A 25215-nucleotide genomic window follows, 5' to 3' on the forward strand; every position below is an offset into this window, starting at 1 on the left:
ATATCAATTCAGTTGATAAAAACTAAAAAATTACCTTGTTACACCCACCGAAGCAGCACCACCATTTCTTTAGAACCCTACCCCCTTCTTACAGAAAGTTAGTCGATGAATGTCGGGGGTGGAAGCGGAATAATGAATAATGAATAACGGCTTGAAAAAGAAAATGAATAAGGAATAACGGCTTAAAAAGAAAATGAATAATGAATAACTAGGGTTTAATCGAGAATAAAGAATTATACCAAAAAAGAATCGCGTAAAGAAGCAATAGAGATCAGGCGCTCGAAACTTGCAATCTTCGTCAAATCTTTGATGTCTTTGATGGTTTTTATGACCTTTCGGTGCTTTTCAGTCTCAGATTCTGGTCGCAGTATTCAATTACAGATCCTTCTTTGCCAGCCGATTGCGTAACTTTTTCCCGATTTCTGTCCTGATTGGTGCGTGCTTTTTATGTTCGTTATGTCATCACTGTCTGGTTTGTCTCTTTGTGACTGTCTGCCTCGAGTGACGTGTCAGTTTCTTTTTAGAGTGTCGAAGAGTAATCGAACAGTAATCTACAAATAGGAAAAAAAAGAAAGAAGAGAGATTGCGACAGACGGTAGGTTAAATCGTAATCGACATTCGGTTCATGTTTAATTGTCTGTTATTCACTACAGTTCATACACTATCAAAATTGCATTATTATTTCCAGGTCACGTTCCCAATCCTGGTCGCCTGAAAGGTCAAAGCGAAGCTCAAAACGGTCGAAAAGATCGGAAAGGTGAGTCAATTTTAAGTGCTTAAATGTTGATTTATTATAGTTTTCTGTTCAGTGAATTGTTTCACATGCTGCAGCCAATCTTAAAACGCGAAATGACTGACGTCCACCGCAGAACAAAACTGAGCTTCCTTCGTCTTTTATTTAACAACTATTATTAATAATAACCCGCAAAATACCGTTTATTTAATAACTACCCGCAAAATACCGTTTATTTAATAACAGCCCGCAAAATACCGTTTCGCAAATTACGATTTCGTTTCGAAAAATAGCTAGAATTATTAATATGAAAAATTTCCCAATAAAATACACCAAAACATGTGCCATTAATTAGCGCATCGGGGAACTGTCTCGGAACTGTCTTCGTAAGCAAAATTGGCAAAGCACGTGGCGAATTTCAAGATGTCAATCCCACATTTCCGACGGAATTACTAACTACTTTCATCCAACTTTCTTCTCTACCGGCGAAACATACACTATCGAATATATGTGACCCAGTAACTGCTGTAATTTACAATATATTGCAGAATATTACACTGCTAATAATAAGCAACTATTCCCCATTGAAAAAATTTTCTCTAACCGAGACTCAATACATAAAGCTAAAGACGCTTTTTTAATTTCAAAAGGCAGAACACTTGTAACTCATGGTCTGAACATTCGAGAAGAAACATACTAGTTATTCCTTTTCGTATTAGTTTTCTTTCAATGTTTTCTTTATATTTTTTGTTAGCAGCTAGTTTTATTTGTCTATCATTATTATCTTTCTAAGTGGAGCCCCACGTATTTCCGTTGTTACGTAAAAATGTCACCTTTATTAAAAAAAAAAAAAAAAAAAAAAAAACATCGCACCTGAAGAAGGCTGGTTTGGCAAGCCGTAACTTTACATTTCTTCCTATGTTGTATCTATCTTTGCTTCTATACTATGATTTTAACTTGTTACACCGATCAGTTTACTAGTTTGATTTAAACATATGAAGTTCCTCAAAGCAATAGTGAACAATTGATTTCTCATCTACATTTTTGTTGGCACATCTCTTTCAGTTCTCAACACCTGTCACGATCACCAAGGAGGCTTGGCAGATCGCAAGATAGAACAAGGTGACGATTTGCATGTATTTTATGGCACCTATTTGATCAAAGCTTTAAACTTACGTTCAGGCCGGTTTAATACAATATTGAAATAAAAACAGACGATTACGGCTAAATGGATCATGAAAGAGCAAATCGGTGCTGGTTTACGCCTGCCACACTACTAGTATCAGTATAGCAGCTATAAAAATAGACCCTTTACTCTCAGTGATAAGTAAAGGATTAGAATCCTTTATTTAAAAAAATGTTAATAAGAACTTTGGGTTTAAGTAATGATCCGCATATCAAGGATAGCGCTGAAAGGCAATGCACGATGGAATATCAACTTTTTTCATTTTAACAACTAGTTATCTCATTAGCCTGACTCAAAAACCGCTAAAAAGTTAAGGTTCAAGTTGCATTTTGTCTAATGCTTTTTAAGTTTTCAAGTATATTTGAGACCCAATCGCACAACATACAATTTTTATAAGATATTGTATTTGGGGTACTTCATCAATGAAGCAAAATTAATATCTATTGTCTTCTGCTACTCTGATTGGTTAAGCACGAACATTACCTAAAATCTCTTTGATGCAAATGGATTTTATTTTTGTAACGAGCTCCTTCCCTATTCTTGAAATCAAAGATATTCTATGTGGGAAAGAGCCAATGCCACGGAACAATGAAGTTTGCTACCGTTCTTATGTGGAACATAACTTAATATGGGCACCACATTTATTTCTTTCATTAATTTCTTGTGAGTGTCTTGGTTGATCCTGAGGTCGATAAATTTTTGTTGTTATTGTTATTATCTTTTTCGGAACTGGCCATTCTGTCTTATCCATCATAGCGATGGACTCATCTCGTGAAAAAAAAAACCATTTTGATGTCTTTTGTTATCGATTTGTTAGCAGCAATTCCAAAATCCTTGTACACTTCGAATCAACTTTGAAGGATTTGTACTTGTCAGTTTAGACACTGATTTACATGCTTACGTATGTAAATCAGTGTCTAAACTGAAAATTGGTGTTTTATTCCTAGATTTAAGCGCTCTAGGTTTCAGTCAAAGTCCAGATCACGTTCATCGGAAAGGCATCATTTTGAGATTACCGAATCGCGCCGGGTTTCCTATATTGAACCAAGGTCAGTATAAATGTTGTGGTCTGTTTGATTTCGATTAATTTTTGTTCACCAAGCTCTCGATACCTTCTCCAGTATTTTAAAGTAAAGGAGAACCTAGCGAAAAGTACATTTTCAAGAAAACAATGCCTAAATATTGTTTTAAGAAAATAACATCCGTCCGCCCCTTCAACGCCTTTCCCTTTCAACATTGCGCAATACACTGGACTCAAACTGGACAAAACAATTCAGGATCGGTTCATACAATAACTTTTGAAAATAAGCACCGATTAGGCGTGGAACTAGCTTACAGTCGAGGCTCATGCGGGGGAGTCTCATTAAAAATGTTTGCATGTGAAAAGATTTTCCCGCATGAGCCTCGACTGCAGGCTAGTTCCAGTTCAATACCATGAATATGAATATTGTCGTCCTTTAACTATTTTCTACATTGACATATATTCTGTGAATTAATCGGCAATCGATCGGCAAGCAAAGAATTCGGCCCTGGCATACGGCAAATTCATCGGGAAATACGCTTTTCAAAGGTTCATCCCTTAACTGTACATGTCGTTAAAAAATGAGCCTTTGCAATCCTTTGGTGGTACTTTGACTGTTTCTAGCAAATGCACCGCTTACCGCTCAACTAGCTTTAACGTGCTAAAGAACCTTAATTTCTTGTCGCGGATAATGTTTTCTATATGCTTTTTCCTCCGTGTATCGGACAAATCCATTGGAACTGCGCTTCTTTTGAAGAAAAGATTGTTTTAAATCTCCCATTTCAAAGGGGGTTAATTGATTTATTAATGAATGATCTTTCGGGAAGAGTGTTCGACAACATACTGTCAGACACAAACGCAAAGAGATACTGGTCAATTGCCGTATGTAATATCGTTCTCGTTGCAACAGCGTGAGCCAGGTTCAAATGTTGCATCAAGTACTCTGCTACAGGGTGACACTCAACAAGTACTTTGTCAGCAGTCCGTCCTTCATTGTGAAATTTTGTTCAAAGCAGAAGTTGTCGCTGTGAAACACGGTGGACTAACGGAGAAATGGGGTTTTTTCTTGGCTCTCCTTCTAAAGGATCTCTTAGTCGAGGACAGAACTGCAAATGAACTGCAGGTTACCGAAAATGTAATGGATATTATGTGGCTGGACAATAGCGAAACTGAGGACATGTTCCTGTTCAAAGAAGTGTACGAAGACCACAAAAATTCGCCCTATTCCATTGTGGACCGTGTTTGTGTCGCTATCACCTCTAACGAAAATGATGCAAAATGCTATCAACTTTCGCAAGAAGAAGTTGATAGAATTGAAAGGATTCTTAAAGGTGGAAACAACAGTGACATCGAGTCCGACGAGGAAACTAGAGAAAACAAAGTTGCTTCCGCATCCAGGGATGACCATCCCAGAAGTGTAGCTTGTAATACGAGATCTGGACGCACTGCAACACGTATAAGCCTAAATTAAGTTGACACTTTGCTTAACGCAACATACGTATTCATTGGTATAAGTATTCTAGGATCTCAAAGTTATTTCTTTCGTTGTGTTATTTTTAAAAGCTTAATGCAATTTTGAGAAAGTTGAGTGACAATATTTCCACATCGGAAAGACTCAGTAAAATGTGGTTCTCGGGTATTTACCATCAAATCTACCAAGAATTCGCGCTATTATATTGTTGAATAACTATGTTGTTTTGATCTCAAATACGTTATCAATTAAAACTCCAGTGTTTTTTAGGTTGCGTTATAGAGACGAAAGACTCAATCCGATGATCGAAAATAAGAATATCAAACATTATGATGCTTAGATATCTACCAATAATTTGCGCAAAGTAAATAGGACTATGGAAAAAGGTATGTGTTGAACGCCATCGTAAGAGCTTTCCGTCGTCACTGCTTAAAGTTCCTATAGTGTAGATGTTTAGTGTACACTTTTGTTCAGTGTACAGTATGTAAAAATAAATGCCACGCCTATAAGGTTGATATCTAAATAAACCTCAGGCTGGAGTTAAGTAAATAAATACGGTAATTAGATTGAACATGACGCTGATTGTTTTAAATCATATTTTAATTGAAGTGAAATCATCTATTTCACAATAAAGCGAATTAGAAACTGCCAAAAAACTCAAATAAGGAATAATGAATCCTTGGGTTTCACCCACGTGACCAATACCTTAGCAACGGTTACTATCCGCCATCTTGGTGTCCCTCGAGCGTAAACAAACCGTATCTAACGAAGAGTTCATGTGAGAAAGAAGGGATGGTTTTATGCATTATTGTTGGCTGTTCGAGCAAAAGTGGAAAGCATAAAGACTAAGGATTTTTTTGTATAATAATTTAATAATTTTATTATTTCTATAGCGCAAAATTCATTATATATATGATCTAATGCGCTATTACCTAAGATCATCACAAATCAAGGGGAAGAACAGGAGATACTAGAAGTTGTTGTATTGTTCGAGGCTTGCGGCTGTTGTAGATCCTCGATTTTTTGGTCGAGCTTTTCTTTGAGCTTCTTAGCCGATGAGAAATCGATGTCTTTAGCTCTCGCATACGGCACTTCATTGACCTATGTCGGCAAAATTCATGAGCATTTTACCTGAGTGCAAGTAAGCTTGGGGTGTCACGAAAACTCACACCCCGAAAACTCAGACTCCTCGAAAATTCAAGAGATAAACTCGACTCATGATCACTCCTGGTAATCCCTCGTGTATTTTGACCTTTTGGGTCTTCATCCAACTGAAGCAGCAAAAGCAAGGCCGCAAGTTGCACGTTCCGCAAAATCGTCCGATGGTTGAGTATTAAAACATTTTAGAGTGACACAAGACTTCATTTAGCTTAGATTTCCTCCATTTTTCCCGTTAATTTTGAACTTTTCATTCACAGTTAACGGGATCAAATGCGCTCGCTCCAACAGCAAAGTATTAAAATGTGGCGTGATTTTGACGAGCCGAAAGGGAGTATGTTTACCTTTTTGTACCTCGTCGCACAGATCCTTGTTGTCGCTCTGTTAAAATTCTTAAATATTTCGCGATAATAATGGATACAAACAGAGACTCGGTCCACCAGTCCCAAAACGAAGACAATTTTGCGACCCTTGGGCTAGAGTTCTTAAATGAGGCAGAAAGAGAAAAACAACGCGAAAGAAGACTCGGCATCAGCGCCGTCACGATTCGCCTCACTGAAGAATCACTCTTGATATTGTTGTCCGTCTTTCGCGTCGGATTTGTTGCATTATTCCACCGGTTATATTATAAAAAAATTGGTTCATGGTTTATGCTATGCACTATCGAATTATGGAGCACTTCGGAAGCTTGGAGAACACTTCGAGGGACCTGAGTTTTCGGTGTCTGAGTTTTCGTGACACCCAGCGACCTTGCCATGAATTCCAGTAGTTGCCTCTAACATAAATAAAACACTCGCGATATGTGAGCATAACTCAGCCAGTCCAGCTTTGCATCCCAAGCAATGGGCTGACAAAATAGTCCCATCATTTTCGAAAATGACCCAAATGTTCACTAAAGGATCATTCATATGCTGTGAATGCCAAACTCGTGCTCTCACGGCATACTTGCCGGCGATTACTTTGCCTACAACTGAGGTTACAAATCCCGACACCATTTGATTAAACGCCTCTAGACTCTTGAACGCCTTGAACTGCTTCTTGGTGTAGAAGCTGGTCTCAAGAACGAGGTAACTCAGCAAGTCCGACGCTTCCACAGGAGGCAAGCATTTTGGACTGAACTTCTCGGCTGGTATGCTTGCAGGGTCAACCCCAATGACAGAGATCTTTTGCAAACATCTTTCCTTCCAACTCTCTAAGCTTTCGGCATACTCAGAGAGCACTGGGATACCTTAAGATGAATGCCAGATAATTATATCGCTTTTTTCTTCCTGGATATTCATGTAGTTGGCGAAATAATACGGCGATAAGAGAGAGGGCTTCACTATAGAAATCGACTAATTATTCATAAATTTGACACCCGAGGGACACCAACATGGCGGACACTAATTTCAGCAAAGCTTGTGACGTCACCTGAAACCCAACCATAACGAGAAAAATTTAAAAATGAATAATGAATAACCTCGAAAAAAATTAAAGGAATAATGAATAAGTGAGATCCAATTATTCCGCTTCCACCCCCGATGATGTCATCACTGTCTGGTTCGTCTCTTTGTGACTGTCTGCCTCGAGTGACGTGTCGGTGTGTTTTTGGAGTGTAGAAGAGCAATCGAACAGTTATAATCTACAAATGGGAAAAAAAAGGAGATAGATCGCGACAGACGGTAGGTTAAATTCAAGTTTGATATCGTAATCTACATTCGGTTCATGTTTGTTGTTCACTACAGTTCATACGCTATCATGAGCAAAATTGCATTACTAATTCCAGGTCACGTTCCCAATCCTGGTCGCCTGAAAGGTCAGAGCGAAGCTCAAAATAGTCGAAAAGATCGGAAAGGTGGGTCAATTTTAAGTGCTTAAATGTTGATTTATTATAGTTTTCTGTTTAGTGAATTGTTTTCACATGCTGCAGCCAATCCAATTAAAACGCGAAATGACTGACGTCCACCGAAGAACAAAACTGAGTTTCCTTCGTCTTGTATTTAATAACTATAACCCGCAAAAGGCTTATACTATTTTGCGAAACGAAACGAAACGAAACGAAATTGTACTATTTTGCGAAACGAAACGAAACGAAACGAAACTTTGCGAAATGGCGTTTTTTCGCCTTTATTTAGCAAATATGTCCTATTCGTCCGAAACAAAATGTCTCCACCAATAAAATGATCAATATTTCTAAGAGCCTGGTGACCTCTCATTTTATTGACCATAGTAGAATTCGTTTCGCAAAGTAGTAATTTTGACAGAATTACTATTTTGCGAAATGGCGTTTTTTCACCTTTATTCAGCAAATATGTCCTCTTCGTCCGAAACAAAATGTTTCCACTTATAAAATGATCAATATTTCTAAGAGCCTAGTCACCTCTCATTTTATTGACCATAAGGGAACTCGTTTCGCAAAGTAGTAATTTTGACAGAATTACTATTTTGCGAAATGGCGTTTTTTCGCTTTTATGTAGCAAATATGTCCTCCTCGTCCGAAACAAATTGTTTCCACTAATAAAATGATCAATACTTCTAAGAGCCTGGTCACCTCTCATTTTATTGACCATAACAGAACTCGTTTCGCAAAGTAGTAATTTTGAGAAAATTACTATTTTGCGAAATGGCGTTTTTCGCCTTTATTTAGCAAATATGTCCTCTTCGTCCGAAACAAAATGTTTCCACCAATAAAATGATCAATATTTCTAAGACCCTGGTCACCTCTCATTTCATTGACAATAACAGAACTCGTTTCGCAAAGTAGTAATTTTGACGGATTTACTATTTTGCAAAATGGCGTTTTTTCGCCTTTATTTAGCAAATATGTCCTCTTCGTCCGAAACAAAATGTGTCCACCAATAAAATGATCAATATTTCTAAGACCCTGGTCACCTCTCATTTTATTGACCATAACAGAACTCGTTTCGCAAAGTAGTAATTTTGACGGATTTACTATTTTGCGAAATGGCATTTTTTCGCCTTTATTTAGCAAATATGTCCTCTTCGTCCGAAACAAAATGTTTCCACTTATAAAATGATCAATATTTCTAAGAGCCTGGTGACCTCTCATTTTATTGACCATAGTAGAATTCGTTTCGCAAAGTAGTAATTTTGACAGAATTACTATTTTGCGAAATGGTGTTTTTTCGCCTTTATTAATTTAGCAAGTATGTCCTCTTCGTCCGAAACAAAATGTTTCCACCAATAAAATGATGAATATTTCTAAGAGCCTGGTCACCTCTCATTTTATTGATCATAACAGAACTCGTTTCGCAAAGTAGTAATTTTGACAGAATTACTATTTTGCGAAATGGCGTTTTTTCGCCTTTATTTACCAAATATGTCCTCTTCGTCCGAAACAAAGTCTTTCCACTAATAAAATGATCAATATTTCGAAGAGCCTAACCACCTCTCATTTTATTGCCTGTAATAGAACTCGTTTCGCAAAGTAGTAATTTTGACGAAATTACTATTTTATCACGAAACCCGCGTTTCTCCACTAAAACGGGACCGAAGCTCTGCGTGCCGTCGCGCTAGTTTGCTGACGAGATTGACGGGAGATAAAAATAACTGCTAATGTGGTATAAATTGGCCACGATAGTGACGCTTTTATTTCACCCCACATCAAGAACATTGACATAATAAACATCACGCAATCTCTTAAGCAAAGGTGGGGTTAAATATCGGCAAAGAGCCAAATAGGTATAATAAGGCAACAAAGCCTGAAGAGAGGGCCGGAGCATGGGGAGGGGGCGGGAAAATTCTTCTACAGCACCGAAAATCTGTGTTTGGATTTGAACACGATGGAAATGGAGGCGAGAAGGACCAGGAGAGAAACTGACATTGCCTATAACCTTGGTGCTATTTGATCTGACCTCATTTGATTGGCTTAAGATCTGTGATTGACAATGCTCCTTGCCCCATGCAAAGGCACACCTAAAGACTTAACTCTATATGACGGGCCTCGAGATAAAATCACATTACGCTTTTGCCATAATGTTGGCCTTTTGCGAAATAGCGTTTTTTCGCCTTTATTTAGCAAATATGTCCTCTTCGTCCGAAACAAAATGTGTCCACTAATAAAATGACCAATCTTTCTATGAGCCTGGTCACCTCTCAATTTATTGACCATAATAGAACTCGTTTCGCAAAGTAGTAATTTTGATAAAATTACTATTTTGCGAAATGGCGTTTTTCACCTTTATTTAGCAAATATGTCCTCTTTGCCCGAAACACAATGAATTAATGTGCACACTATAAATTCATATTTGTAAGTTTTCTTGTCATTGATGTTGCCATTTTTAAGGGAAAAAGGGTGAAGTATTCAAAAGTTACTATCATACATAACCCGATCCTAAATTGTTTCGTCCAGTGACGGTATTATTGCATATGGCTTTATGATTTAGGCTTTACAGTTAAGTTTTATGGTTGTGCTGTAAAAGGAACTACATTTGTATTGATTTCGTTTTCGAAAGGGTTTTTTGAAGTGCTGATTCTATGACGAGGGAAAACCGCATAACCCGCAGGAACACCTGTCGGAGCAAGGGGAGAACTAACGACAAAACTCAACCCACATTGACGCCGGGTTCGGGAGTCGAACCCAGGACACACCAGGGGAACATGAGTGCTCTCGCCACTACACCCTCCCCTGCTACCTGTTATGATCGAGTTTTTCAGTGAAGTAATATTTATTTAATTTATCTCTATCTATATTCTCTTAGGTTCAAGCTAACTGAATACTACAAACCTGTTCGTGAAAAATCGTCTCAAGTCACTCAAGCTGGAGAAAGTAAGACTTTTATGCGTACATGTTTCCGTAGCACAATATAGTCTTGTGGGCTAACCATAAGTATGCGCTAGTTCTTGGAATTAAATGGCAACTGAATAAAGATTCTTTACGGTCAAATTCACGTACCCTTCTGATGTTTTTGCTCGGTTGTGTCAGGACGACAGATCATCCTTTTACTGAAGTTGCACGCGTATACATTGCATTCGGCGTTCAATATTGTATTTTTTGTATTGAGACTCATTGTCCCAGTATATAAATTTTTGTATTTCTTTACAAGTAGATATTCAGTCGATAATATTATAACTGACATTGCTTGTTGCACTGAAAAAAATATTAAATCCAATTTAAGGCACGTTTTGTTGAGATATTCATAGCATTTGTACAAAAAAAAAAATAAATAAAAAAATTGAACGAGAGTATACAAACGCTGAGCCCTTGATAAAACTGTCATCTTTTGTCTATCCATACGCTCAGGTGTTTGACATTGACCACTAGAGAGCCGCGAGATTTTCATTTCATGAGGCAATGTCTTTATTGGACAAACTAGTGGAATTCTTAATGATGTGGGACGAACAAACAGAGGACCAGTCGAACAGCAACTTAAGGTCCCGACCAAGGGTTGTCATACACAACAAGGAGATCGATGGAGATGATGCGTGGCAGCCTAACGCGACTGCAAAATTTTCTCTCCGAGTTAGGTGCTGAAGACCTTCTAGCATAAATTCGATTGTCTGCACTGGTCACCCTTATGGTTGAAAATTTTTTTCGCTCATGAGATAAGAGGATCCCATTCCTACTCAACTCGAGTACGGAATTAGACGCACAGTCTGTGTAAGGGAACTGGAGAAGAGAATGTATCGTGGGCATTTACACTACTTCACCGGGCCCAAAAGCTATTATCCGGACAAAGTATTGGATTCTTCTCCTCCTCCCAAGCCATCCATATCCCTAATCGAAGATCAAATAGAGAAACTATCCCTTAGCGACACAAACGAGTTAAGGGAATTCGCTTCATCTTTCGGTAAGAGTGTTCGACAACATACTGTCAGAGACAAAAGCAAAGAAGATACTGGTCAATTGCCGTATGCAATACCGTTCTCGTTGCAACAGCGTGAGCCAGGTTCAAATGTTACAACAAGTACTCTGCTACAGGGTGACACTCAACAAGTACTTTGCTACAGGGTGACACTCAACAAGTGCTCTGCTACAGGGTGACACTCAACAAGTGCTCTGCTACAGGGTGACACTCAACAAGTGCTCTGCTACAGGGTGACACTCAACAAGTGCTCTGCTACAGGGTGACACTCAACAAGTGCTCTGCTACAGGGTGACACTCAACAAGTGCTCTGCTACAGGGTGACACTCAACAAGTGCTCTGCTACAGGGTGACACTCAACAAGTGCTCTGCTACAGGGTGACACTCAACAAGTGCTCTGCTACAGGGTGACGCTCAACAAGTGCTCTGCTACAGGGTGACACTCAACAAGTGCTCTGCTACAGGGTGACACTCAACAAGTGCTCTGCTACAGGGTGACACTCAACAAGTACTCTGCTACAGGGTGACGCTCAACAAGTGCTCTGCTACAGGGTGACACTCAACAAGTGCTCTGCTACAGGGTGACACTCAACAAGTGCTCTGCTACAGGGTGACACTCAACAAGTACTCTGCTACAGGGTGACGCTCAACAAGTGCTCTGCTACAGGGTGACACTCAACAAGTGCTCTGCTACAGGGTGACACTCAACAAGTGCTCTGCTACAGGGTGACACTCAACAAGTACTCTGCTACAGGGTGACACTCAACAAGTGCTCTGCTACAGGGTGACACTCAACAAGTGCTCTGCTACAGGGTGACACTCAACAAGTACTCTGTCAGCAGTCCGTCCTTCATTGTGAAATTTTGTTCAAAGTAGGAGAAGTTGTCGCTGTGAAACACGGTCGACGAAGGGAGAAATGCGGTTTTTTCTAGGCTCTCCTTCTAAAGGATCTCTTAGTCGAGGACAGAACTGCAAATGAACTGCAGGTTACCGAAAATGTAATGGATATTATGTGGCTGGACAATGTCGAAACTGAGGATATGTTCCTGTTTAAAGAAGCGTACGAAGACCACAAAAATTCTCCGTATTCCATTGTGGACCGTGTGTTGTGGGGGTTTTACCACTCGCTTGGCGAATTAACGAAAGGTACTGAGACTCTGTAATTTTCTTCTTTATTCTCCTATACTGCTGCTTCTACTACAGCTAATTTTCTCTCTCTTGTTCCACTGCTTATTTTCTACTACTTTCAGCGAGGAGTGCTCCAGTATTAAATACAAAAATCACAGACATGTTTGGGTTAGCTAACCGTGGGAATTTCCAAAACAGGATGTTTAGTGTGGGTAAAACTCAAGGTCAGTTTTACCAACTCAAACATGACCACCTAGCAAACTAGTTATCCTCAACCATAACAAGAGATTAAAATGCCTAGCACGGTAAGTGCTGAGCCAAGTTCAAGCACACACTAAAAATAAATGATCAAAACTATACATTCATCAAAATAGCACGTAGGGGCGAAAAGGCGAGACTTAATAAAACCGTGAAATGCTTGAAATATCAATCCTTGAAAACGCCCTACAACACGTGTTTGTGTCGCTATCACCTCTAACGAAATTGATTCAAAATGCTATCAACTTTCGCAGGAAGAAGTTGATAGAATTGAAAGGATTCTTAAAGGTGGAAACAACAGTGCCATCGAGTCCGACGAGGAAACTAGAGAAAGCGAAGTTGCTTCCGCATCCAGGGATGACCATCCCAGACGTGTAGCTTGTAATAGGAGATCTGGACGCACTGCAACACGTTTGAGCCTAAATTGAGTTAATACTTTGCTTAACGCAACACACGTATTCATTGGTATAAGTATTCTAGGATCTCAAAGTTATTTCTTTCGTTGTGTTGTTTTTAAAAGCTTAATGTAATTTTGAGAAAGTTGAGTGACAATATATCCACATCGGAAAGAATCAATAAAATGTTGTTATCGGGTATTTACCACCAAATCTACCAAGAGTTCGCGCTATTATATTGTTGAATAACTATGTTGTTTTGATCTTAAATACGTTATCAATTAAAATTCCAGTGTTTTTTAGGTTACGTTATAGAGACGAAAGACTCAATCCGATGATCGAAAATAAGAATATCAAACATTATGATGCTTAGATATCTACCGATAATTTGCGCAAAGTAAATAGGACTATGGAAAAGGTATGTGTCGAACGCCATCGTAAGAGCTTTCCGTCGTCACTGCTTAAAGTCCCTATAGTGTAGATGTTTAGGGTACATTTTTGTTCAGTGTACAGTATGTAAAAATAAATGCCACGCCTATAAGGCTGATATCTAAATAAACCTCAGGCTGGAGTTAAGTAAATAAATATGGTAATTAGATTGAACATGACGCTGACGGTTTTAAATTACCTTTTAATTGAAGTGAAATCATCTATTTCACAATAAGGCGAATTAGAAACTGCCTAAAAAACTCGAATACGGAATAATGAATAACGAGAAAAATTTAAAAATGAATAATGAATAACCTCGAAAAAAATGAAAGGAATAATGAATAAGTGAGATCCAATTATTCCGCTTCCACCCCCGCGTATTGATCACGGTCAATGATCTTCAAAACAGCCAACATGGGTCGATACAACAAAATAGCTGTACAACAGCTGTACAATAGCTGTAACGGGCTCGACAAGAACCTCAGCGTACTCACGCAAGAGCCAATCAGGAATACAGTCGGGTCCGGCCGCTTTGCGTGGATTTAATTGTGTCAGGGGGGGACAGAACCGCAGGCTCGGACAGAGTGAATACATAGGGTTCGTCCTCTACAGTTGCAACTGGCTCTAACGGTTGGAAGATTTCTATGGGAGCAAGGAAGGCGGAGTTAATTTTTTGGCGATTTCAAGTTCCCTTTGTTCGCTTTCAAGTTGTAAACTGGAGAGAATGCTGTACGAACTGGAACAGGGAACCATTCCAGCAATCCGTTTCGCAGCATTCTACCACTGCGAGGGCTTGGTGGACTTATCTATCATGGATTATAGTTTGTGTTTCGTTAATACAATAAGTTATTAACTTGATTTCCTGATTGACACTAAGTTTCGCAATTAAGCCACGTGAATAAGTCTGCTTTCAGTTCAGATGTTTAGGTTCGAAGTGACCCTCATGTTTTGCTGACCTGTCGCGCTGACCCGTATTCTGTTATACCCTGATCTGTTATATCTGTTGCTGACCTGTATACCGTGAAACAATCCTACTAGACATCGCCACAGAAGTAAGTTATCAGTGCTGCAATTCTAGCGAATAGTTTGACTCGTGTGTTTATGTATCGATAGATCCTGTTCAGTTTCTCAAATGTATTTAATTTCTTTTCTCTAGATCGAATAATAATATACTGGAATAAATTATACGATTTGCGTAAGCTAGTTGGATTGCCTGTTTGGTTTATCGGACCATTTCATTCGATCTCTTGGTCTGATGAAGAACTTGCGCTGATTGACAACGGATATGGCTGAAGCGGCGCTAAAACAAGCGAAGATTGACCGACGTTTAGCCAAATCGGCCTTCACAAGGGCTGGAAAAGCGTTAGTACATGCCATAGAGCATCAAAGACCTCCGAATGAGGTAAGAGACGTTTTAATTAAGCTACAGGAAGGGTATGAAAACTTAGTGGTGAAACACGAGGATTATACGAAGCTCATTGAAGATGACAGCGTATACGAAACTGAAGAACAATGGCTCTCCGAATGTCAGGAAATATTCATGCGGTTTGAAGTTGACGCCAAAACGTTTATTGAAAGTGCGGAGCAGTCTAGTTCGAATGATTTAGCTAAGAGTGGTAATTTCAGTGAAGGAATAGAGAGTGTCACATATAACGAAGAGCATGAAAGCGAAGGAATTTCAAATATGCTGTCGGCAACACCTAGCCCAAGTGACCATGCAGTGCAAATTATACAATCAGCTGAACAAGCCGATCCGAAAATTAACGTCGAGAAAGGTGCCGACTCGCTACAAGTAATTAACACCGGCCAGACAGCTGATTATAAGCCAATTAACGCAGAAAGCAATGTGAACAAAATCATGTCAACTGCTGGTACAGTGAAATTGTAGCAAAGTCCTCTTGACGCTGGCGCCTACACGTTTAAATTGGAAAAACCCGAGCTTCCTGTTTTCGCTGGAAATGTCCGAGATTACGCCATCTTTCGTTCAGATTTCAAGCACGCAATAGAAGCGAAGTACTCAAAAAGAGATTCAATCACATTCCTTCGTACGTGCCTGCGAGAAAAGCCACTCGACCTTATTAAGGGAATCGGAAGCGATTATGACGCGGCCTGGGAGTATCTCGACTCCATCTATGGCGACCCGAGGTTTGAGTCAGACACTGTGACTCAGGACATTGCTCAGTTTAAAGCCTTGTAGGAAGGGGAGGACGCGCGATTTTGCGACCTCGTGCATCTGGTTAAAAGATGCTACAATACATTAAAGGAAGTTGGTCTCCCTGGTGACGTGAACAACAGCCATATGCTTTCCATAATTGAACAGAAAATGTGCGCGGATGACCGAAAAGTCTGGGCGAGAGATTTGGAAAAGGAAAAGAAATCTGCTACCCTTGAAGCGTTGATGAATTGGATGACTGTTGAAATGAAATCGCGAATGCGCGCCACAGCGCCAATCAGAGTGGGCACCTCCGGTAAACGCCCTGTGAATCACTTTAGGTATGATACTGACAAATCCGTTTGGCATAAATGTTGGCTGTGCAAAACTTCATCACACTGGCCAGACCAATGCCCGAAATTGATATCCCTCAGCATTGACGAGCAGATTGCAACTGCAAAGGAAAATCATCTGTGCTTCAGCTGCTTAAAAAGGGCGGGCAGAGGACACACTATGGATAACTGCAAGCGCAAACAACAGTGCGCAAAGATGGAGAATGGAACTCGTTGTCCACAGCAGCACCATCAACTCCTGCACAAGAGCAATTTTGTGAAGATTGGCGTCGCCACTACGGTCAGCCCCTATGAAACAATTCTTCTCGTCTTATCTGCTAATATCGGTAGCGTCAACGGTCTCTTTAAATGCGGAAACGTACTTCTTGACTCGGGCGCACAAGTAAGCCTTATCCGACGGGATACCGCTGACACTCTCGGTTTAAAGGGAAAAGATGTGTCCATAACGATTACTAAAGTTGGTGGCGAGGAAGAAACGATTAAGACAAAGGAATACAATGTTCATCTAACCTGTATTTGTCGAAAACGTGCAAAAGCTAGCGTACTCACGATTTATTTTCTTGGTTCGAATTTGCTATTACACTCCAATAACTCTCTCTCACAACTCTCACGAAAACACACAATACGTCTCCTTGTAAGCACGTGGAACAGCACCATATATGGGGCGATAAGACACGTGCTGCATACATGCGGTTTGGTTATGTAATAGATAAACGAAATCACTTATGTTTAAGATTAATAAATGTAACGTACAGTTTCCAACATATTGACAACAACAAGCGTTTTAACGTTAAAGCAATTGGCATCCACAGCATCAGTGACGAGATTCCGGCAGTGAAAACCTCGCATTTACCGGAAGTTCTTGGCTTACCAAACACAAGATTTCGCCGTGGAAAAGGGCACGTTGACCTGCTGATTGGCATTGATCACACACGCATGCAGGCTGGTGAGACAAGACAAGTGGACAACCTGCTAGCTCGCAAGTCTCCACTTGGGTGGGTAGTTTTTGGAGGAAACCCAGCGCAGATCAGTGACGTAACCAGCATATTACATGTCAAGTACTCCTCACCAATAGACCTGACAAGCTTCTGGACAACGGAAACTATGGGCGTGGCCGTGAAACCCTGTGTCTGCGATGCAGACAAACTGACTCAAGCAGAAAGAGAAGAAGCCAAGCTCATAGAAGAGTCGTGTTTCAAAGTCGAAAACCAATGCATGATCCCCTACCCTTGGAGAAAAGACCCTAAACTGCTACCAGACAACAAAGAATTGGCTATGAAACGCCTAGAGTCAACAGAACGACGCCTGAAAAGAAATCCTGAACAAGGTGAAGCCTACTGTAAACAGATGGAGGAAATGGAAATAATGAAATTTGCGCGAAAGCTGTCAAAAGAAGAACAAGATGAGTATCATGGTCCTCTTCATTACATTCCCCATCACGTTATACTGAGGCCAGACAAGAAGAGCACACCTGTTCGAATTGTTTTCAATTCATCCTCTGCATTCCAAGGGCATACGTTGAACGATTACTGGAAAAAGGGTCCCGACCTTTTAAACGGCATGTTTGGACTTGTCCTAAGGTTTTGAGAGAGAGAAGTTGCCGTAGTAGGAGACATCTCCAAGATGTATCATCGGGTCCTTATTCCTGAACGAGATTAACATGTACACCGCTTTCTGTGGAGAAACATGGAGACAGAAAGAGAACCTGACATTTTTGTCAAAACTGTTCAGACATTTGGGGACAAGCCTGCACCCGCTATGGCGCAGATAGCCCTAAGAAAAACAGCGCAAGAGAACAAGGCAGGCTACCCAGCAGCGGCCGAAGTACTAACGAACAACACGTACATGGACGACATCTGTGAGTCTGTACGCACAGAAAAGGAAGCTCAAAAAGTAACAAATAACATAGACAATGTTTTGAAGACGGGAGGATTCAAAGTTAAAGAGTGGATCTCTAACAAGGTGCTCAAAGAGAACGTAAGCGGTGACGCGGAGAAGGGAATAAATCTATTCAAAGGAGATGAGGAGAAAGTCCTGGGAACCCTGTGGAACTTCAGAACAGACAAGTTTCACTTCAGAGTGGCAGTAGACTTACTGAAGCTACACAACAGTCCAAGCCATGTGCAATAGATGACCTAAAGAATGATCCTCTCGCATATACGATCCGATTAGATTTGCAGCAGCTTTCATCGTCAGAACAAAGATAGGAATGCAAAGACTGTGGCAGCTGGGAGTGGATTGGGATGACGAGGTGCCAACTGCAGTTCAGGAAAGCTGGATTTAACTCTTCCAGAAAATTAAGGATCTAGACATTGTGTCCTTTGAAAGATGTTTAACGGTAGTCAATGCCGTTGAACCGCCGATGTTATGCGTTTTCGCTGACGCATCACAAGACGCACTCGGTGCATGTGCCTACGCACGCCAGAGAAAGGATGACAACACTTACGCAGTCAAGTTCATCGCATCGAGGTCGCGAGTATCCCCGCTGAAACAGCTGACAATTCCGCGCTTGGAGCTTCAAGCCGCCGTTCTCGCTAGCCGCCTGACCAAATCCATTCAGGAGGAATCTAGGATACAGTTTAAAGATGTTAAGTTTTTTACCGACAGTAAAAAACTTGGCTTGGATTCAAAGTCCGTCGCGCAGCTTTAAACCGTTTGTCTCCTCGAGAGTGGGAGAAATTCAAAGTAACTCAGATCCAAACCAGTGGAAGCATATACCCAGTGAGGATAATGTAGCTGACGACTTGTCGCGAGGGATCCGCGTTAACGCGTTACAAGGCAGATGGAAGAATGACCCGGAGTTCTTATACCTACCAGAAAGTCAATGGCCAATTACGACAGCACCGCCGACCCCCAATGTAGACATGGAACGCCGTCAGATGCAGATACTGACCGCAGTCACAGCACAGAAAGCTAGCAATGGTATTGATCCATCCAAGTTCTCAAGCTGGAGAAGACTGATGCGTGTGACGGCGCGAATACGTAGACTAGCAGAAAAGATACGCCTGAGAAAATACGACCAACACGCAAATGAAGGACCACTGACCCCTGAAGAGCTTCAGCAGGCAGAAATTTATTGGATAAAGCAAGCACAGACAACACTGTACAGTCGACTGGATAGAGGGGAATTCAAATCGCTCAGCCCGTTCAAAGATGGAAACGGAGTTATCAGAGTTGGAGGAAGAGTGGATGAAGCTATCGTGTCCTATGAAACGAGGCACCCTGCCCTTGTTCCAAGTGATCACTGGATTTCCCTCCTGGTAACAAGAGAAGCTCATCAGTACGGACACTCCGGCGTAGCAGCCACCACAGGCAAGACGCGAAGGAAGTTTTGGATCTTGAAAGCGAAGAAGCTAAGCAAGTCCGTCAAATTTAAGTGAGGATTTTGCCGCGAAATGGCACATAAGGCTGAGACGCAGCTAATGGCAGACCTACCTGTTCTCCGTTTAGCACCACACACACCGCCATTTTACTACACCGCATGTGATTACTTTGGTCCCTATAACGTCAAAATAGGGAGAAGCAGGACGACTAAGCACTATGGCGTCATCTTCACGTGCCTAAACACCCGGGCTGCCCATCTAGAGTTAGCGATTGACCTAACTACAATGGAGTTCATCCAAGTTCTTCGTAGATTCTTTTCAATCCGAGGATACCCAGCAGCGATACTAAGTGATAACGGAACACAGATGGTTGGGGTCGCTAACGAACTGAAAGAGATGGTGAAAAATCTAGATGACGATCAGTTACGCGAGTTTTGCGGAGAAAAGAGCATAAAGTGGATCTTCACAACGCCAGCTGCGCCACATCAAAACGGATGTGCAGAAGCCCTTATCAAGAGCTGCAAGAGATCACTGAAGATTGCAATCGGCGACCAACTTCTGACGCCTTTCGAGTTGTACACCTGCCTCCTAGAGATCGCAAACCTGTTGAATCAACGTCCCATAGGGCGCATCCCCAATGATCCAGACGACGGAGCGTACCTGTGTCCGAACGACATGCTCCTTGGAAGAGCAACTCCAGAGGTACCACAAGGTCCATTTAAAGATATCAGAAATCCCCGTAAGCGAGTAGAGTTCGTGCAAAGAATAGTTGATTCATTCTGGAGACGCTGGACTAGGGATGTCTTCCCCACCCTGGTACCAAGAAAGAAGTGGCATGTTGAGAACCGCAATGTCAAAGTTGATGACATAGTTACGGTAGCCAATAATAACGCTGTGAGAAGCAAGTGGGCTGTTGGCAGAGTAACCAAAGTATACCCTGGAACTGACGGACGCGTTCGAAACGTTACAGTGAAGACATCCACCGGAGAATACAGTCGTCCTGTGACAAAAATTGCAGTAATTCACCCTGCTGAAGGCGACGACTAAACGAACATTTGCTATGATAAGGACTGCGCCCTTATCGGGGTGGAGAGTGTTTCGTTAATACAATGAATTATTAACTTGATTTCCTGATTGACTTTGATTGACACTAAGTTTCGCAATTAAGCCACGTGAATAAGTCTGCTTTCAGTTCAGATGTTTAGATTCGAAGTGACCTTCATGTTTTGCTGACCTGTCGCGCTGACCCGTATTCTGTTATACCCTGATCTGTTATATCTGTTGCTGACCTGTATACCGTGAAACAATCCTACTAGACATCGCCACAGAAGTAAGTTATCAGTGCTGCAATTCTAGCGAATAGTTTGACTCGTGTGTTTATGTATCGATAGATCCTGTTCAGTTTCTCAAATGTATTTAATTTCTTTTCTCTAGATCGAATAATAATATACTGGAATAAATTATACGATTTGCGTAAGCTAGTTGGATTGCCTGTTTGGTTTATCGGACCATTTCCACTAAATTTTCGTCGACTCTTTTTTGTTTATGTTGATCACGTGACGCGATACCCGTCCGTGAAAAATACCCGGATGAATAGTACTTATCCGTGAAAAATTTTGAATGGTCTGATAGCCGCGAAGTTAGGCAGATCGGAAAAACAGTGACTTTTCAATTCTGACAGGTATAACGTATTATTTAGCTGGTGTACTGCTGCGAATTATTGACATTTGTGACAGGCTGTACGCATGAATAAATATTTGATTGATCTACGTTTAGTAGGTTTTGACTGTTTTTCAACTGGCACGCGGAAGAAAATTTATTGGTGAACAATAAAGACAATAGAGTGTTTATGTCTCGGAACTAGTATAATTGCCCTCGAAGCTTCACTTCTCGGGCAAGTATTTGTTTTAAGAACATTAAATTTTCTCGGGGCAACTATCAACCGATAGTTCCTCGACAGAAACACTCTGTTGTTTAAATAGATAGCGTTTAGTGTAGTCAATCAGATTGCAGCATTCATAATGTAGCGTTAGTAGATAAATAGTAAAAATTGTTCGGATCATTTTTACCCAATTACAGTTACTTTCGAATGAGCGAAGCGAGCAAGGGTATAAAGAGTTTATTTCTTGAGCTCTTTTAATGTCAATGCGTTAGACTTATATTGAAAAGGTCCAATTCAGCCATTAGAGGAGTCAAGTTGTACTGTTCCTGGAAAATAAAGTTTACTGCTAAAATGCCTCTCCCTCACGTCACTCTACCCAGGAGTGTCCCCAGGAGTGTCCCCAGGAGTGTCCCCAGGAGTGTCCCCAGGAGTGTTCCCAGGAGTGTCCCCAGGAGTGTCCCCAGGAGTGTCCCCAGGAGTGTCCCCAGGAGTGTCCCCAGGAGTGTCACCAGGAGTGTCCCCAGGAGTGTCCCCAGGAGTGTCCCCAGGAGTGTCCCCGGGAGTGTCCCCAGGAGTGTCCCCAGGAGTGTTCCCAGGAGTGTCCCCAGGAGTGTCCCCAGGAGTGTCCCCAGGAGTGTCCCGGGAGTGTCCCCAGGAGTGTTCCCAGGAGTGTCCCCAGGAGTGTCCCCAGGAGTGTCCCCAGGAGTGTCCCCAGGAGTGTCCCCAGGAGTGTCCCCAGGAGTGTCACCAGGAGTGTCCCCAGGTGTCCCCAGGTGTGTCCCCAGGAGTGTCCCCAGGATTGTCCCTAGGAGTGTCCCCAGGTGTTCCCAGGTGTGTCCCCAGGAGTGTCCCCAGGAGTGTCCCCAGGAGTATTAATGGTCCAAGTGAAATGATAAAGAAATGAGAAAAAAAATACTGTGGAGCTACCTGTCAAGGAGTAGGATCCCGTCCAGGGGTGGGTGAAAATATTCTTGGTCACTTCATACCACAGAAACTTAGATTGATTAGCTCCGTTCACTATGCAAGTCATTCTCTTAGGCAGACTTTTACCTTTCACCGCAAGAACGACTTTATGTATACTTTATCATGTTTAACTTCAGCCCGGTACATGAACAATATAGATTCTTTGATAGTCATGTGTTTAGTCAATTTCATTAGACTTTATTCAAACAAATCTGATTTAGCCACAATGATATGTATTGCCATGTGTTGTAATTTGAATTGTTGTTTTGAATATATAATATAACAATGATTGGTTAAGATCATCTAGCCTTCAAACTATATTGATGTCAGTTGAATTAGATACCTCTAAAACTAACGTAACCCCAATAGTTAATTTTAACTTTGATGGATAAATATGATTGTTCAGCTCTTTAAGGATGGATGACTCGTGTAACTATTGAATAATTGTCATTATTTGTAAAGATTTAAAGGCCATCTCTGGTATTAGTGTTATGAGCTCAGTGGTCCATCACCATCAGAGTTAATTCACGTTTGTGGAGCATGGAGAATGCCGGGATGCTGATCCACCACACGTAACCTCCAGCATTTCTTTAAGCCTCCTCGGGCCCAGTTCTTCGGAGGCTGATTAGTGCAAACCCAGGGCTACTTTTTACCCTTGATTTCTCTATGTAATTGTTTAAAAAGCCTTTTTCAAATAATTTTGTCTTTTCTTTTTGTAACATTTAATCATCAAATTGTGAGCAAAAAAAATAATATTCACTTTTCTTTCAAAGCTTTCAGATCTAAAATCGGATTTCACACTCAGCATGGATTTTCTTAACCCACCTTTGGGTAATTTTTGGGTTACTTTCTAGTACTCCTGTGCAATCATGAGAGAAATAAGGGACTGTGAAAGTATAGGGGCCTACTCAAAAACTCAAAATAATACAACTTGATGAGCAAAGTTGTTCAACCGACTGACTGTACCACTGACTGGACTATTATATGTAACAATACTTAAAGTTTCCGGGCAAACGCAGGAATAACTACACGTACACAAACAAACAGAACTTAAAAACCTGACGTGTGCTACAACCAACTTAGAATAAAACCCGTTTCCATGGATGTAACTAGAAAAGCAGAGACCTTGGAAACCGGACGGGCGTGTATATCCTTATGTCACAATATTATGCTCTATTGGAGTAAATCACAGATAGTAAAATGCGAATAAATTTTAAGGTAACAAATATCTAAAAAAAGTAGTATGTATGCTGCTTTATCTTTCTTTGGTCTCGACTTACTGCTGAAGGTCTCCCTTTTACTTCTTCCAGACATGGATGACTTAGATTAGGTCCTTTTTCACGCTCAATTTCATAAAAAGCATTCAATTTCATGAAAAGCATATTTGTTGAAATATTTCTTTAATTTCTGTCATTTATAAGCACTAAACGCTCTAGCTGCGTTTACAAAAAGCGTATGCAAGGACTAAAACTACTTGGCAAATATATCTACTATACCGACAAAATATTTCAAACCTTGACTTTAAACCTTGAATTTTATTTACAAATCACCGTCTCTATCGCTCCTTATGACTAACAAAAATATTCCTCGTTAATTGTTCAAGTTGGGTGTTTTCAAGTTTACTGTCCTTCTCCAGTCTAAACTGCACCTAAATTAAACATTTCTTCTGGTGCTTTCAGTAAAGTAACGAAATCATTTTCGGTGAATTATCTTTTCTTAATGCTTTTCACTTTTTAGAGAATTATATACACCGTGACAACTACTTAATTCATCGAGGACGACTACTCCCGAAAGAAAAACTTTTAAACCTCTGAAAGACTTTGTTTCTTCTTTAGGCCCACGGCAAACGTTTAGCCACATCTTCCTTCGGCGGTTTTTTTTTTTTTTTCTTTTTACAAAGATCTGGAACGAGTATAATGACTTAATGGATAGGCTGTCTTTTAACCTGTAAAAACAACAAACGCAACAGTGCGATTAGAAACCAAAGGAGACTAAACTGCATCTAATGCCGTTTGATTCTACAAACTGAAGCGGGCGATCAAGTATCAGTTAGTGCTGGAAATAAAATTATGAAAACCACCCACATTATCACGTATGTTAAATCAGCAAAGAAAGAGAATGGATAGGAAAATGGAGAAAAAGCCTTAAATTTAAAACTTGAATTTACTGTCATCTATGAGTTAAGAGGGAGACTTATGATTCTTGGTACACAATGAACGAAATACACTGTCATGAAACTAAGAGTATAATTACTAACTGCCGCACTATCTGGCAAAAGAAATAGAAAGAATGTAAAAACGCGCGTTGCGGGTAATACTACCTGACTTATGCTATGCAGAGGCTCTAGTAGCTCTAGATATCACGTCACTATAATAATAATAATAATAATAATAATAATAATAATAATCGACTTTATTTAAAGAGGGTAGACACATAACAGCTTGCGCTGATAAACCAGTAGCCCTCAAAACTAAAGTTAGTAACTAATGCATTCTAAGCCATAGAGATTAAAAATAGAACTAACTATTTGAACAATGTAACTATTTAAATATTATAAATACAATAAAACTAGATTATAATACAGCTTCAAAAGAATCAATGTCTCTATAAGAATTTATAAAACAATTCTTCAAATCTTTCCTAAGAGAAGAGATGCTACGTTCTTTCCTAAGTTCATTTGGAAGACTATTCCATAACTTAATACTACTAACTTGGAAGGACCTTCCTGCCTCAGTGGTATTTCGATACTTGGGACAGATTAGGTTATACTGGCCATCCCTGGTCTCTCTACCATGCAGGGAGTGATTTGTAGTTAAAGTACTTTCAATATACGTAGGCGGATTCCGAGAGCATACTAGGGGATTCCGAGAGACTATACGAGAGCAGGGAGGCCTTGAGTAACACTCTATTTGAACAAATTGTAAAGAACAAAAGCCATAAGCTCCATCATGTGCTGCCA

General features: G+C 40.5%; 4 protein-coding genes and 2 pseudogenes across 4 annotated transcripts; all 6 read left to right on the plus strand.

Annotated features, from left to right (window-relative positions):
• Nucleotides 1-93: 93 nt before the first annotated feature.
• On the plus strand, nucleotides 94-4667 carry LOC148740447 (uncharacterized). Its single transcript, XM_088750609.1, has 4 exons — nucleotides 94-595; nucleotides 689-757; nucleotides 1799-1855; nucleotides 2867-4667. The coding sequence occupies exon 4, from the start codon at nucleotides 3752-3754 to the stop codon at nucleotides 4409-4411; it is 660 nt and encodes a 219-aa protein (XP_088606735.1). The 5' UTR covers nucleotides 94-595; nucleotides 689-757; nucleotides 1799-1855; nucleotides 2867-3751; the 3' UTR covers nucleotides 4412-4667.
• A 6441-nt stretch (nucleotides 4668-11108) lies between these two features.
• LOC148740448 (uncharacterized) lies at nucleotides 11109-13577 on the plus strand (annotated as a pseudogene).
• A 1277-nt stretch (nucleotides 13578-14854) lies between these two features.
• Nucleotides 14855-17675, plus strand: LOC111319437 (uncharacterized; annotated as a pseudogene).
• A 99-nt stretch (nucleotides 17676-17774) lies between these two features.
• LOC148740449 (uncharacterized) lies at nucleotides 17775-18218 on the plus strand. Its single transcript, XM_088749679.1, has one exon. The coding sequence runs from the start codon at nucleotides 17775-17777 to the stop codon at nucleotides 18216-18218; it is 444 nt and encodes a 147-aa protein (XP_088605805.1).
• Nucleotides 18219-18673: 455 nt separating this feature from the next.
• Nucleotides 18674-19468, plus strand: LOC148740450 (uncharacterized). Its single transcript, XM_088749681.1, has one exon. The coding sequence runs from the start codon at nucleotides 18674-18676 to the stop codon at nucleotides 19466-19468; it is 795 nt and encodes a 264-aa protein (XP_088605807.1).
• Nucleotides 19469-19547: 79 nt separating this feature from the next.
• LOC148740451 (uncharacterized) lies at nucleotides 19548-20888 on the plus strand. Its single transcript, XM_088750647.1, has one exon. The coding sequence runs from the start codon at nucleotides 19697-19699 to the stop codon at nucleotides 20456-20458; it is 762 nt and encodes a 253-aa protein (XP_088606773.1). The 5' UTR covers nucleotides 19548-19696; the 3' UTR covers nucleotides 20459-20888.
• The last annotated feature ends 4327 nt before the right edge of the window (nucleotides 20889-25215 follow it).

The sequence above is a fragment of the Stylophora pistillata genome, chromosome 2 (genome assembly GCF_964205215.1).
Source record: "Stylophora pistillata chromosome 2, jaStyPist1.2, whole genome shotgun sequence".
NCBI lineage: Eukaryota > Metazoa > Cnidaria > Anthozoa > Scleractinia > Pocilloporidae > Stylophora > Stylophora pistillata.

Excerpts from the sequence above, each read along its gene's own strand:
- LOC148740449 (XM_088749679.1), top strand. The coding sequence starts at position 17,775 with ATGGAGACAGAAAGAGAACCTGACATTTTTGTCAAAACTGTTCAGACA.
- LOC148740450 (XM_088749681.1), top strand. The coding sequence starts at position 18,674 with ATGTTAAGTTTTTTACCGACAGTAAAAAACTTGGCTTGGATTCAAAGT.
- LOC148740447 (XM_088750609.1), top strand. The coding sequence starts at position 3,752 with ATGATCTTTCGGGAAGAGTGTTCGACAACATACTGTCAGACACAAACG.
- LOC148740451 (XM_088750647.1), top strand. The coding sequence starts at position 19,697 with ATGGAGTTCATCCAAGTTCTTCGTAGATTCTTTTCAATCCGAGGATAC.